The 12,569-nt window shown below is 43.4% G+C and overlaps 1 protein-coding gene across 1 annotated transcript in view; it reads left to right on the top strand.

Moving 5' to 3' along the window:
* POU6F2 (POU class 6 homeobox 2) overlaps positions 1–12,569 on the top strand; it is a 389,753-nt gene that overhangs the window by 354,291 nt on the left and 22,893 nt on the right. The window contains exon 7 of the mRNA XM_010829123.1: positions 12,013–12,219. Within this exon, the coding sequence (XP_010827425.1) occupies positions 12,013–12,219 (207 nt within the window). The remainder of the gene's footprint in view (positions 1–12,012; positions 12,220–12,569) is intronic.

Genomic DNA, 12,569 nt, shown 5'->3' with positions numbered 1-12,569 from the left:
CACTTTCACTTTCATCAAGAGGCTTTTTAGTTCCTCTTCACTTTCTGCCATAAGAGTGGTGTCATCTGCATATCTGAGTTTATTGATATTTCTCCCGGCAATCTTTATCTTTAATATATTAGACTTCTTCTTCAAAAAAAATTTTTTTTAACTAACACTTTTCAGGAGAATATAAGAACCTATTTTAATGATGAGTGAATTCAGCCATCCAATGACAAAAATGAGTAGGCAGTCAGTCCTAGAAAGGAGGAACTTGGGAGATCCCCTCAAGCCATTGACAATTACAGCAGTTTCCCTGGAGGAGAGAAGAGCCAGCAAGACCATTGTCAACAGCAGGAGTTCTAGTTTTGTGTAAACTTCTGCAATCTTGACCATCCTAACTACTGGGAACCTAGGCTTTCTTTTCCATTGGCAGGTTGTTGGTGCCATAGTTGGCAAGATATACACAATGCTCCCGTTAATCCCAAAGACTTTCGTGGATTCAGATAGCAAGATAATCCCCAGTCTTCTACAGTGGGAATGAGAGCAATGTGGTGTGGCCCACAGCTGGGCACTGGAAGTTGCTGAGTGAGTGGGTGGGTGAATGAGCATGTGAGTGATCAATTTGTATGAGTAAATGCACAAATAAACCAACATTCTTAATTTTACACCATTCAGAACAAAGCAGATACGTTTAGATAATTGCCTACCTTTTCCAAAGTAGGAGGTACTTTTTTATTCTTCCCCTTCTTCTAGAATTATCTACATGGTTACATCAATCCTCCATTCTTGACATTGAAAATTCTGCCAGTATATTTGTATTATTCATTCACATAGGCATATTTTTAATGTGTAAAGTACTAATATTTGTATAAACAACCAAACTCATATATTCTAAGCCTTTGGGTGTGTGCTAGCTATATACATTTCGAAGGAGAAGACATGCATAGAACAAAATGACAAGCTCTCTGTCCGTTTCCAAAAGAATCTCTCCAAATTCCACTTCCTTTGCCCAGAGAAAATTGCATCAGTGGTGAAAATCTTGCTTATATGACCTTTGCTGAGAGAATCTACTTTGCATCAGTGAGAATTTCTTCCCAATTACAGATGAAGCCAGTCAATTTCTGATTCCAACATCATGCCCAATCAAACCTTGAGCTAATATTTTGCAAAATTTACTCTCCGTTCTTCTGTCTTCCTCATCCCACCTTCTAATTGAGTAAAAAGCAAGCAGAGTAGTAAAGGAAAAACAACATCTTAGAGAAATCAAGAATCTCTAAATAATCCAGAGCTTGACAATATGCTTTTCCATACATATATAACTCAGATATACTTTTGAAATTTGGGTTCATGGTGGGTCCCTATACTGTGTTCAAGAAAAGGGTTTGTTTCCTGGGCACTGATCTCTGCCCACCACCGACTCCAGGAATAAGCCATGAGGGCAGTTACGATGCCTCCTCACTTCATTCTCATGTCCATGTAATTCCATCTTATATAAATTTAATCTTTTGATTATACTCTGGATCAAAGCTTTTATTAACACTTGAGTGGGAACCAAAATAAAAGAGAAAATAGCAAATCTCACAAATACAGTAAACTATTTAAGAACAGATATAATGCATCTTAAAACTTTAAAGTAAACAAAGCAAATAAATTTAAAAAACAACTCTAGAGTGTAGCGTATGCCAGATTCAATTGTAGAATTATTGTAGTAGGAACTGTCAACTGCTCAGAACAGGGCTGCAGCTGCTAACTTCATTTTGCCAAAGGACTCAAGAAAGATTCAGGTCCACTAAGAATGATCATTGTATCAATAGAGTTGACTCTTACCTGGGAGACCTGTCAGCTCCCTGAGATGTGGATTTCCTTCCACAATGTTTACTGCTAATGGGCTGCATAACTAGGGTTCAGCTTGTGCTCCATAAGCAAATCGTTCCTGTAAAACACCTTTGGAATTGACATTATTCATCCTGTCTTACATCATTGAGAATAGAATCTTTTCACCGCCACCCCCCCTCATCATTTGTAAGTGGGAAACAAATGCATACACATTAGGTTTCTTTTTTCTCAACAATTAAAAGACTATTTACAGTGTGTTTGGGAATATAGGGTGAGTCTTGGCTTTTATTAAAGATGAGAGAGGAAATAGAGACCCATCAAAGCACATCATTACTATACCTTAGAAATATTGCTGATTACTAGTGAGAATAATCTTGCTAACATTATTGTCAAATGACCATGTCTAAATGGTCCTGAACCTTCTGACCTTCCCTTTTCCTAGATATTGTTAGTGTTTTCTCCTTTGGTGGAGAAAACTGTTTTCTTGTTAGAGTTTTCAGGTTTTCAAAAGCTTCAGAAGAACTTCAGCAACTAAGACATTTGAATAGTATCCATTTTTTAAGTCCTGAAACTTCAACAAGTTTATAAATAGTGTTATAAATAGCAGCAGCACCTACTTCTCAGAAATAAACCAAATTCATAGTTTATGGGGGGAAATGTATATTCTGCTTACAATTTTAAATTTTCTACCTCTGCTAGCTTGTTAAATTTTCTCCTCCCTTCCTCCATGTCCCCTTCTTGTTTACCTTTCTCCTCTATTTTTCAAGCATCCTTAGTTAACAAACTCATGACAGTATGATCCACAAAATCTCCTTTTTTCATGTTATTGATGGACCTTCCATCATTGCAGTCAGGACAGTCCCCATTTTTACCTGTTTTTAAAATTAACAGATAGCAGTGCCTTAGAAAATATTCAATAATATTCATGAATAAGGTCATGTTTAATTTAGATGAGCTACTTATAGACCCAAAATGCTAAAATTAAATTTAAATATGAAAAGGTTGGTTTTGATCCCCTGGCACATACAATGGTGAGTTAGCCCAGAGTGGTGGGAGACTTGGAGAGATTTACAAGTTTAAATTTCTTTATGGAGTAGTTTACAATTATCAAACCCCTTGCCATATAAGTGGAGAAAGAAGACAGAACTGAAACTCAGAGGATCATCATCAAAGGCTCCCATGGTCCCTTTCAATCCTCCAGGTGGCCATAAGCCTGACCCTCCCCCTGTATAAAAGCTATTCTCAGGGCGGGCCACTTTCCTGAGGTCTTCCCAGGCCCCTCTGGGATATTCCAAGGGGATGTTGCTATGGCAAAGTGGTTTCTTCCATCTCCTCACTCCCCTCTCAGCTCTTGGTTTTCTCTTCCACTCCTCAAGCCTCTCTCAGTGATGCTGTCCCAGTGCCCATAGCTCAGGGCTCCTCTGGGACAAGGATTTAATTTTTTTTAATTATTTTTTTTTTTTTTAATTGTGGTAAAGCCACATAATACAAAACATACTATTTGTTCAGTGACATTAAGTACATTCGCATCATTGTGGAATTCTCACCATGACCCATCTCCTAAATTTTTCGCCTTCCTAAACTGAAGTTCTGTCCCCAATAAACACTAATTCCCCATCCCCCATCCCCCCCTCACCCCCTAACCCCTGGCACCTAGCTTCTACCAATGTACTTTCTGACTCTGAATTTGACTTTTCCAGATACCTCGTATAAGTGGAGTCAAACAGTGCTTATCTGCAACTAAAGTATATTGGAATGCATTTTTAAGGTTAATTAATATATGGGACAAGGATTTTAAATAGCTCAGACCCATTACAATGAGTCCAAGAAAATACACACATTCCACTTATCAGTAGGAGCATTGCTGGTGTTAATGCACTGACGCTTAGGCACGGGGGGCTGGACCGGGCTCTCTCTCTTTCTCTCTCTCCTTCACCTTTTTCCTCTCTCAGCCTTTTTCTCTTCCCCACTCAGCTCTTACAGCCACACTGTCTGATCTCTAGATTCTCTGGGTGTATATTCCCTAGTTTGAGGGGACAATATTTATTCAACCACGTTCATTCATGTTGAAGAGAAGAGAAAGCTTTCCTTCCCCATCCCTAGAGTGAGAAAGACATGCATAATTTCAAGAATTCTCTTTAGGCAGTGGCAATCCACTCCAGTATTCTTGCCTGGAAAATCCCATGGACGGAGGAGCCTGGTAGGCTGCAGCCCATGGGGTCGCTAAGAGTCAGACAAGACTGAGCAACTTCACTTTCACTTTTCACTTTCATGCACTGGAGAAGGAAATAGCAACCCACTCCAGTGTTCTTGCCTGGAGAATCCCAGGGACAGGGGAGCCTTGTGGGCTGCCATTTATGGGGTCGCACAAAGTCGGACATGACTGAAGCAACTTAGCAGTAGTAGCAGAGGCAACCCTTATCATGAGCACCTGAGTTCTGGAGTGATCTAACTGGTTTTCACAAACCTCTTTTGCAAAAGCATAAACATCTAGCCCCTCCTTTGGAACACAGCATCTATTGAACCTTGGTGCCTCCACCGAAACTCCCAACTTTGCATTGTGACAGGACAAGGAAGATTTAATTATTTTTTCATGGGAAAATACCATGTTCTGTTCTTCAGGGTAAAGTCTTTTCATAATGAAATGATAACACACAGAAAACTTCAAAAAAGCTTTTGCAACTTAGTGCAAAGGCCCAGGGATTACAAAAACGTGTAAGAAAAATGAAGTTATGAACAAACATTTATGGAATACCTCTTTGGTTGTTAGAGTACCTTGTTGGGTGCTCTGCATATGTTAACTTAATGAGTCTTCACAATAATCTTATAAAGTGCACACGATTATTCCCATTTTATAGAATGAGTAGACTGAGGTTCTGCTGCTGCTGCTGCTGAGTCGCTTCAGTCGTGTCCGACTCTGTGCAACCCCATAGACAGCAGCCCACCAGGCTCCGCCGTTCCTGGGATTCTCCAGGCAAGAATACTGGAGTGGGTTGCCATTTCCTTCTCCAATGCATGAAAGTGAAAAGTGAAAGTGAAGTCGCTCAGTCATGTCTGACTCTTCGTGACCCCATGGACTGCAGCCTACCCGGCTCCTCCATCCATGGGATTTTCCAGGCAAGACTACTGGAGTAGGGTGCCACAAAGGTGAAATAATCACCAACAATTTTCCACTAGTTAGTGGGAAAACCTAGACTTGTACCCAATCAGTGGGGAATTTTTTTCCTCTCCCTCTCTCAATACATTTATCTCATGAACACTATTAAGAAAAATTACCTTTAATGGCTTTTAAGTGAGTGTGAAAGTCACTTAGTTGTGTCCAACTCTTTGGGACCCCATAGACTATACAGTCCATGGAATTCTCCAGGCCAGAATACTGGAGTGGGTAGCTGTTCCCTTCTCCAGGGGATCTTCCCAACCCAGGGATCAAACCCAGGTCTCCCAAATCGCAGGTGGATTCTTTACCAGCTGAGCCACAGGGGAAGCCCTAATGGCTTTTAAGAAGCCATTAAAGGGGAGAGGAATTTCTTATTGTTGTCATTGCTGTTTTTACAGCATTAGTTTTCATGCAAATTATCCTTCTCATAATGTGAGTCAAAGTGACATTTTAAAGATCATGACACTTTCAATTCTTGACTCTTGTCTGTGAGTGTGTTTCTAAAGTTGAAGCCAAGTAGTAGAGCACTCAGCAACAAGGATCCTCATTCTAATTGACAGTGAGAAACACTGAGTAGGTAGATATTCCCAGAGGCAGAATACTTACTGATACCCGTAGTGTAAGCATTAAACTGTATGCTATAAAAAGCTCTTTCTCACATTCATTAAGAAATTGTGTGTCATCTATTTTTTGCAGTTTGACCTAAGATAATTTGTCTCATGTCCTGGGCTTTAGTTATGCCTCCTTCAGACACACCTCCATTCCCTATGCCCATACTCTTGCCAGACATTGTTAATCAATCGTGGCACTGTTTCTTCCTGAACACTGGAACCTTCAGAGCTCCAGGAAGCCATAGCCAATTGGTTGATTGATTGATGTTGCCTGCAAGAAGATTAAATCTATTTATCCTTAGTTGCATGTCTTCCTCTAATTAAACTCATTGATCTGCTTATCTTCATGCCTTTACTATCTCTGGTTCAGATTCTCCAAAGGAAGACCTCTAAATATTCATACTTTTCATGTTTCCCTCCTTGGACACAACTATGTACAAGAAGGCACTAGATTCATGTCACACAAAAAACTTTTGTTTGGTAAATGGATATATTTCCCTATTCTTCCTAAATCAGCATCCTAATTGGAACTGCCAAAACAACCAAGTTTAACCTTAAACTTGAGAGGACCTGAGACTGAAGTCAACATATTATGTAAAGAAGACAAAAATTCCCTGGAAGAAGAGAGAACAGTGGCTGTGGCCACTGAAGGAGACAGGTGATCACTAGCTACCAGCTCCTCAGCTCTCAGAAGCTAGAGTTCTATGTTCAAGAATGGACAAAGTGATGCCAGGTGTTAACAAAAGCCTTTTGACCAAAAAGTGCTGAGGTTACACAAATATTTGACAAAGAATTGTCTCTGCTGATGGACTGAAAGCCCTGAAAAATCACCCATTTCCAGCACTGATGGGTTTCCTTTTCCTAAAGATATGTGCAACAGAATTACTTGTCACATTGACATCTGCAATCACATTCTCTGTGGCAGAGTTTAACAGCATGTCATAGACTATTACGACATGTGGCCCATCAGACGACTTGTCTGGATGCCCTAGGCTTCTGTGATACCCCCTCAACTGCTGCTGATGACACCTACATGCTGGCAGTGAATAAATTCAGTGCCCATTCCCCTCCATCAGTCATAATGCATCTCTGCTAAACACCTCAACTACACCGAGGTCCATAAGGGCATTGCAATGATAACGTGGTAACCCAAGGCATTACAGGGCTCTGAATTGCTGGGGTTTGCTACAATCACAAGATAATCTTTATGGTGGCTTAAATCATAATGGCTACTGGATAATAATAGCACACTTATGTGCAAGTCATCCCCTTTCTTATGGAAATAGGGAGATGTGCTAATGAACACTAGTAATCATTTCAGTGATTCTTTTTAGTTACTCTTACAACATGGACTTTATTCTCCCTTATGGTTTATGCTCTTAACCCTTTTAAGCAAAGAGACAAGTGAACATGAACAGCAACAACCAAATAAGTCCCCTGTCAGAGAAGCTGGAACTCTTAGGTCACAAATTATCATTGCAATAGCAGTATGGGCCTCGTCCCGGTTAAAGCATTCATCAGAGATGAATCATTACTGTTGGAGTCAGGGAAAAGACAGAGGGGATCATTGCAAATGATGCCTGAGCTATTTACTGTGGGATTGATGGGCCAATAACTTCACTCAAAAATTTCTAATGTTGCAACCTAGGCATAAAGTAGACCATGCTTGTTGAATTGAAGTGGAAGGCAACGAATCAAGCATCCCCTATGCCAAGGATTCATTGAATCCTTTTGCTTCACACCTGGAGGACTACAATAATATCCCAGTGACTCATCTCCTGGTCAATCACCTGTTGACACTCCAGTCCATTCTCGCTACGCAGTCACGTTCTCATCTGAAATAGCTCCATTTCAGTACTCTCCCCTGGAATTTGACCCTTCCAGGCCAACCTGTCACTGCCCAATGTCTGCACTCTCTTTTGCATGAAACGAGGTAACTCACCACTGCCACGTTTCTCACCGCCCATTTGAAATGGATTCTCTGACTTGCCATATCCCACCCAACCTCCAAGACGCTCTTCTGCCTCTGTTTCTTCTAGGAAGTTTTCCTAGCTATCATCCTCATCTTTCTTCCTCTGAAACCATTCATTCATTCCAAATATTCCTCTGAGCACTGACCACATGAGTAGAGAGGTTTTTATCAGAGAGTCCTTGCCACTTTGACACATATCATTTCTCCATCAGGTTGTTAGAATCTTTGCATGCAACGAGCCTATATTTTTTATCACCCACTCCCCTGCCCCAGTTGTGTCTTCCTGGTGTCTTCCATGGTACATGACACTGTGTGTTACCAGAGAAGGGTCTGGTGGTACGAGGCTGTTCTGCCAGAGTCCTCAGCATCTCAGGAGAGCTGGAATATGAGAATATCTCTTGTGTGTCTGATGCCTGGATCCAGAGTCCCAGCACAATGGCCATTTGCTCGGTGACATGTGCTTCCATCAGGACATCTCCTTGTGGTAAATCCTTAGGCCTAGGAACCAGAAAATCAAACTCCAAAAGCTAGTCCCTGGACTACAAATGCTTTGAAAGGGGCTTCTTTCTATCTTTGTCCTCAAATCAATTTCATTATTGCCTTTTCTTTTTTAAAATTTCTTTTTGGTCTGTGCTGGGTCTTCGTTGCTTTGTGAGGCTTTCTCTAGTTTCAGTGAGCAGGGGCTACTCTTCGTTGCAGTGCATAGGCTCATGGCAGAGGCTTTAGGCATGCAGGCTTCAGTCGATGTGGCATGTGGGCTCAGCAGTTGCAGCTTATGGGCTTACTTGCTCCCCAGCATATGGAATCTTCCTGGACCAGGGATCGAACCCATGTTCCCTGCATTGGCCGGTGGACTCCTATCCACTGAGCCACAGGGAAGCCCCCTTATTGCCTTTTCAAACCTCAGCTGTGATTTCCTGATTCAGTTGAAGGATATGTGAATGCAAATACTTCCTTTGAATATTGAAAAGCTTTTCATTTAAAACACAAGTATTCCAGGTCAGTGAACCTCCCACCTTGCTGCCTTGGCTCCTCGCACATCCTTGTGACCACCTTTTGGAAGTTAGAGTCTAAAGAGAAGTTACAGTGAGATCTATGTAAGCAAAATTGGCACATCTGACAAATTTTCAACAACACAGTATGTGATGGTCTCCACACTTGGATGCATGGGAGCAAATGAAAATGAGCGAGTTGTAAGGCACTGGGGAATATTAAAAAATTCCCCATAGAGTACTGCCAAGGGTTTGACAAGCTGAGATGGTGTTCCCAACTGTGCTGAAAGGAGAACAAAAATGAAAAACGCTCAACTTCACAGAAGCCATCCTGACTTTAGAACCACCCAACCCCACCCTTCCACCTCTCAGCAAAGCCTCCCATTAAAGGGTTCCCTCCGTCAGGCCATTGTGGGTCCCTCTGGCTCTGACATTAGCACTGCCTTCCCCTCAATAAGTGATGCTAAGGCCCAGGAAAGAAGAGAGGAGCGAAGGAGGGGCGAAGGGGGACAAAAGTGACGCCATGTTTTAGTAATGTCACCGTGAGGTGTTGGCAAGCGAGACTGCACTTGGGGAAGAGGCTGGTGAGACGCTGTTTGCCTTTTCTTCTCTGCACTCAGAACGCAGGCAGAGCATCTCATTACCGCCAGGCGAGCACAGACTCGTGTCAATCTTCTTGGAAGCAGAATGCCTCACTCCACATCCCAGTGTGTTCTGTAGCTGTCAGGTGCCTGCCTCCTCTGAAGCCTTCTCCCAGGCTAACCACACTGACATCCTGCCTAAAATAGAACCCACAACCCTGCCACCTAAGTGAATCCAGCTTCTGCAGGCTTTCATCTGGGGCCAATCAGGAGGAGTGGGGCTTCCCAGGCCCAGGGAAGTCAGACAGGATGGGTGAGCCTCTGGACTTTCCCAGTGCATTGAGGACAGGGGCGTTGTACATTTCATGGTGCAGGTGAGGAAAGTGGGAGTAGCCTGCATCAGAGTCAGACAAGGAACTTGCTCCCCCCGTTGCCTGTGGAATCAAAGCCTTTGGACCCTTTGGATGTTAACGCAAGACCAGTCATCAATAAAGTACTTATGCGCCCTGATCTGTTGATGTGGACTCCTGCTGAGCTTGCCGGCACTGATGGGACAGGCTCATGGCCAGTGCTGCTGGAGGGACAGCACAGTCTTGCTCAGTGAGACTGTGGAGCTACAAACTCCCTGCAGGACCACTGACCACTCTCTTGGGAACGACTTGTCTTGATTGTCTGCCATTGACAACTGCCATGGATACCTGATATTTGCACAGCTCCTCCATTAGCGCCATCCCACAGGAGCTTCTGTGGTGGAAGCATGGCCTGCCGAGTGGGGAAGGATGTCTCTCAACCCTGATCTTTGGACTGAATCCTGTGGTCTTGCAGGTCTTCTGCAATGCCAGCTGTATCTGGAATCCAAGAGACAGCTGAACCCAGAAACCACTCCTTCCCAAGATAGCTATTGAGAAACTATATCTCAAGCCCTGCCTGGGGCACTCTGGACACAGAAAATGGAATCATTTATAAATTTAGTCTATAAGCAGCTAAGCGTCTGGTGGGAAACTGCAAACAGAATGCAGGGCTTTTCCTAAGAGCAGGTGCCCTCCTGGGTCCTCCCTGTGGTGGAAGCCAGGGGATACATGGAAAAGTGAGCATTTGGGGGTCCTGCAGACCTGGACCCCAGCTCTGCCACTTGCAAACTCCTCCCTGAACCTCCACTGTCTTACCTGCTAAAAAAGGGTGAGACTAGTGCCCGCAGGACTGAGCTGTTGTGAGAATGTGGAATGAATGAAAACCAGACCCATGAAAGCACTTCCTGAGATGGTATTGTTAGTATGTCAGGGTGGCCCCCCTCAGGTCACGTTACCACAGTTCACGTCTGAGAAGTGTCCCTGGAAGACAACCAACAGAGCAGAGCTGCATAACCATCCTGGGGTACCTGGAGGGGACAGCATCCAACCTGAATTCCATGACTCTCCCTGGGAGAATCCACGACATTTGAAAAGAGAGTTGTATTTTCTTTTCTCACCAATTAGATTTGTCCCTGTCAACTTATGAATGTGTCTGTTTCCAGATCTTATGAACACCTCTGTTCATGCTCCCTTTCTCCCACCACGGGGACTGGATCCAGCCAGGCCCTCTTGTGATGCCCTGCATGAGCTCTTTACTGACACCAGAGGCTACCAGATACAGAGAAAAGCCTCCCCCACCTGCCACAGAAGCCTTGATCCTCTCACCTCTAGGGCCCAGTTTAAAATCCATGTTTTAAAATGCACTTTCAGAGACTTCCCTGGCAGTCCAGTGGTTAGGAATTTGACTTCCAGTGCAGGGGCTGCCATTGTGATCCCTTGTCAGGGATCTACGATACACATGCCTTGTGGCCAAAACCAAAACCTAAAACAGAAGCAATATTGTAACACATTCAGTGAAGACTTTTACAATGGTCCACATCAAAAAAAAAATTAAAAACAGAATGCTCTTTGAAAAATGTTCAGTCCTCACTCATCATTTCACCTCTATTTTGAGTTTCAAATATCAGTTAATGATCCCAGTTCTCCCTCAGAAAGCATAGGCTCCTTGACGATGTCGTAGAGGAGGCGGCACAGCTGGGAATGGACTTCTGTGTCCCTGACTCCAGAATCCGGGCTCTCCACCACCGTGATCACCAGGGTGCTGCTGGGGCATCCAGTCATGCTGGGATGTCAGGGAGCTAACCTCCGACCTGAGAGAGGAGCAGGAGGGTGGGGAAGGGAAGGAGGGCTGGAGAGGGCAGGAGAGACCCAAGCAGAGGAGAGGGTATAAGGAAGCACATTGTGTGTGAGGAGCCCTGTGGGGAAGGGGCACAGCTCCCCAGCCAGATCAGGGCCTTCAGTGCATGAGTCGTTGATGCTCCGTCTGCTTCTGAGACAGAGCAGGTGTGTCTGCTGTGCTGGCAGAAGTCACATGTTTCTGCCCTCACTGATGCCTGAGTTTCCTTCCTTTTTTTTAATATATATTGGAGTATAGTTGTAGTGTAGTATAGTATTAGGTGTTGTGTTAGTTTCAGATGTCCAGCAAAGTGTCTCAGATATACAGAAACATATATATATATTCTTTTTCAGATTCTTTTTGCAGATAGGTTGTTACAGAGTATGGAGTAGAGTTCCCTTTGCTATACAGTAGGTCCTTGTTGGTTGTATATAGTAGGGTATATCTGTTAATCCATGATTTTAGTTTTAAATAAGATGTTTTCCCTTTTCGTCCAGGCACTCGGTCTATGTGTGTTTCTCTCTCCTTTACATGCTCATCCTTTGCCACTTTCTTTCTTCTCCAGATGGGTCTGAGGATTCTGAATCAGCTTTCAGAGAGCCTCCAACAGAGACCAGAGCATGAGAGAGGTTCAGGTGCCTGTGCCAACTCTGAGCAGAGCCTGGAGCCTCACCTGTGGGCCTGTTTCTTGCAGATTATTGGGACCATTCCTCTGATGCCGAATCCAGGGCCCTCAAGCCAAACAGCAAGTGGCACGCAGGGCCTTCAAGTGCAGCCGATTACCCCCCAGCTCCTGACGAATGCCCAGGGCCAGATCATTGCCACAGTCATCGGGAACCAGATCCTGCCTGTGATCAACACGCAGGGCATCACGCTCTCCCCCATCAAGCCCGGCCAGCAGGTAAAGGCCTCTTGTCCAGACAGCTGGACACCTCTCCTTACCGTCCTTCTTCTCTTTGGGCTCAATCAATGAAAAATAATTTTTAAATTAGAAAATATTTAATCTCACTAATCCTAACATATCGATACTTATTTTTTTTTAAAAAGCAAGTAGCTTTATTTTTCATTCTTAGTGAATATGAGTGACAACTAAATAATTGCTAATCTATAAACAAGAATATATTCAGTTACAACAGGGACAATTGCCTAAAGTTCAATAAATTTGTGTTCTTATTTATCACAGCTTATGATACTTAACTTTCAGTCAATTTTAAAAGGGGTCAACAAGAAACTAAGACCAGTTAATGACTT

Source organism: Bison bison, unplaced genomic scaffold (genome assembly GCF_000754665.1).
Source record: "Bison bison bison isolate TAMUID 2011002044 unplaced genomic scaffold, Bison_UMD1.0 scf7180017864499, whole genome shotgun sequence".
Lineage (NCBI taxonomy): Eukaryota > Metazoa > Chordata > Mammalia > Artiodactyla > Bovidae > Bison > Bison bison.
This window is presented reverse-complemented; position numbering and strand designations above follow the sequence as displayed.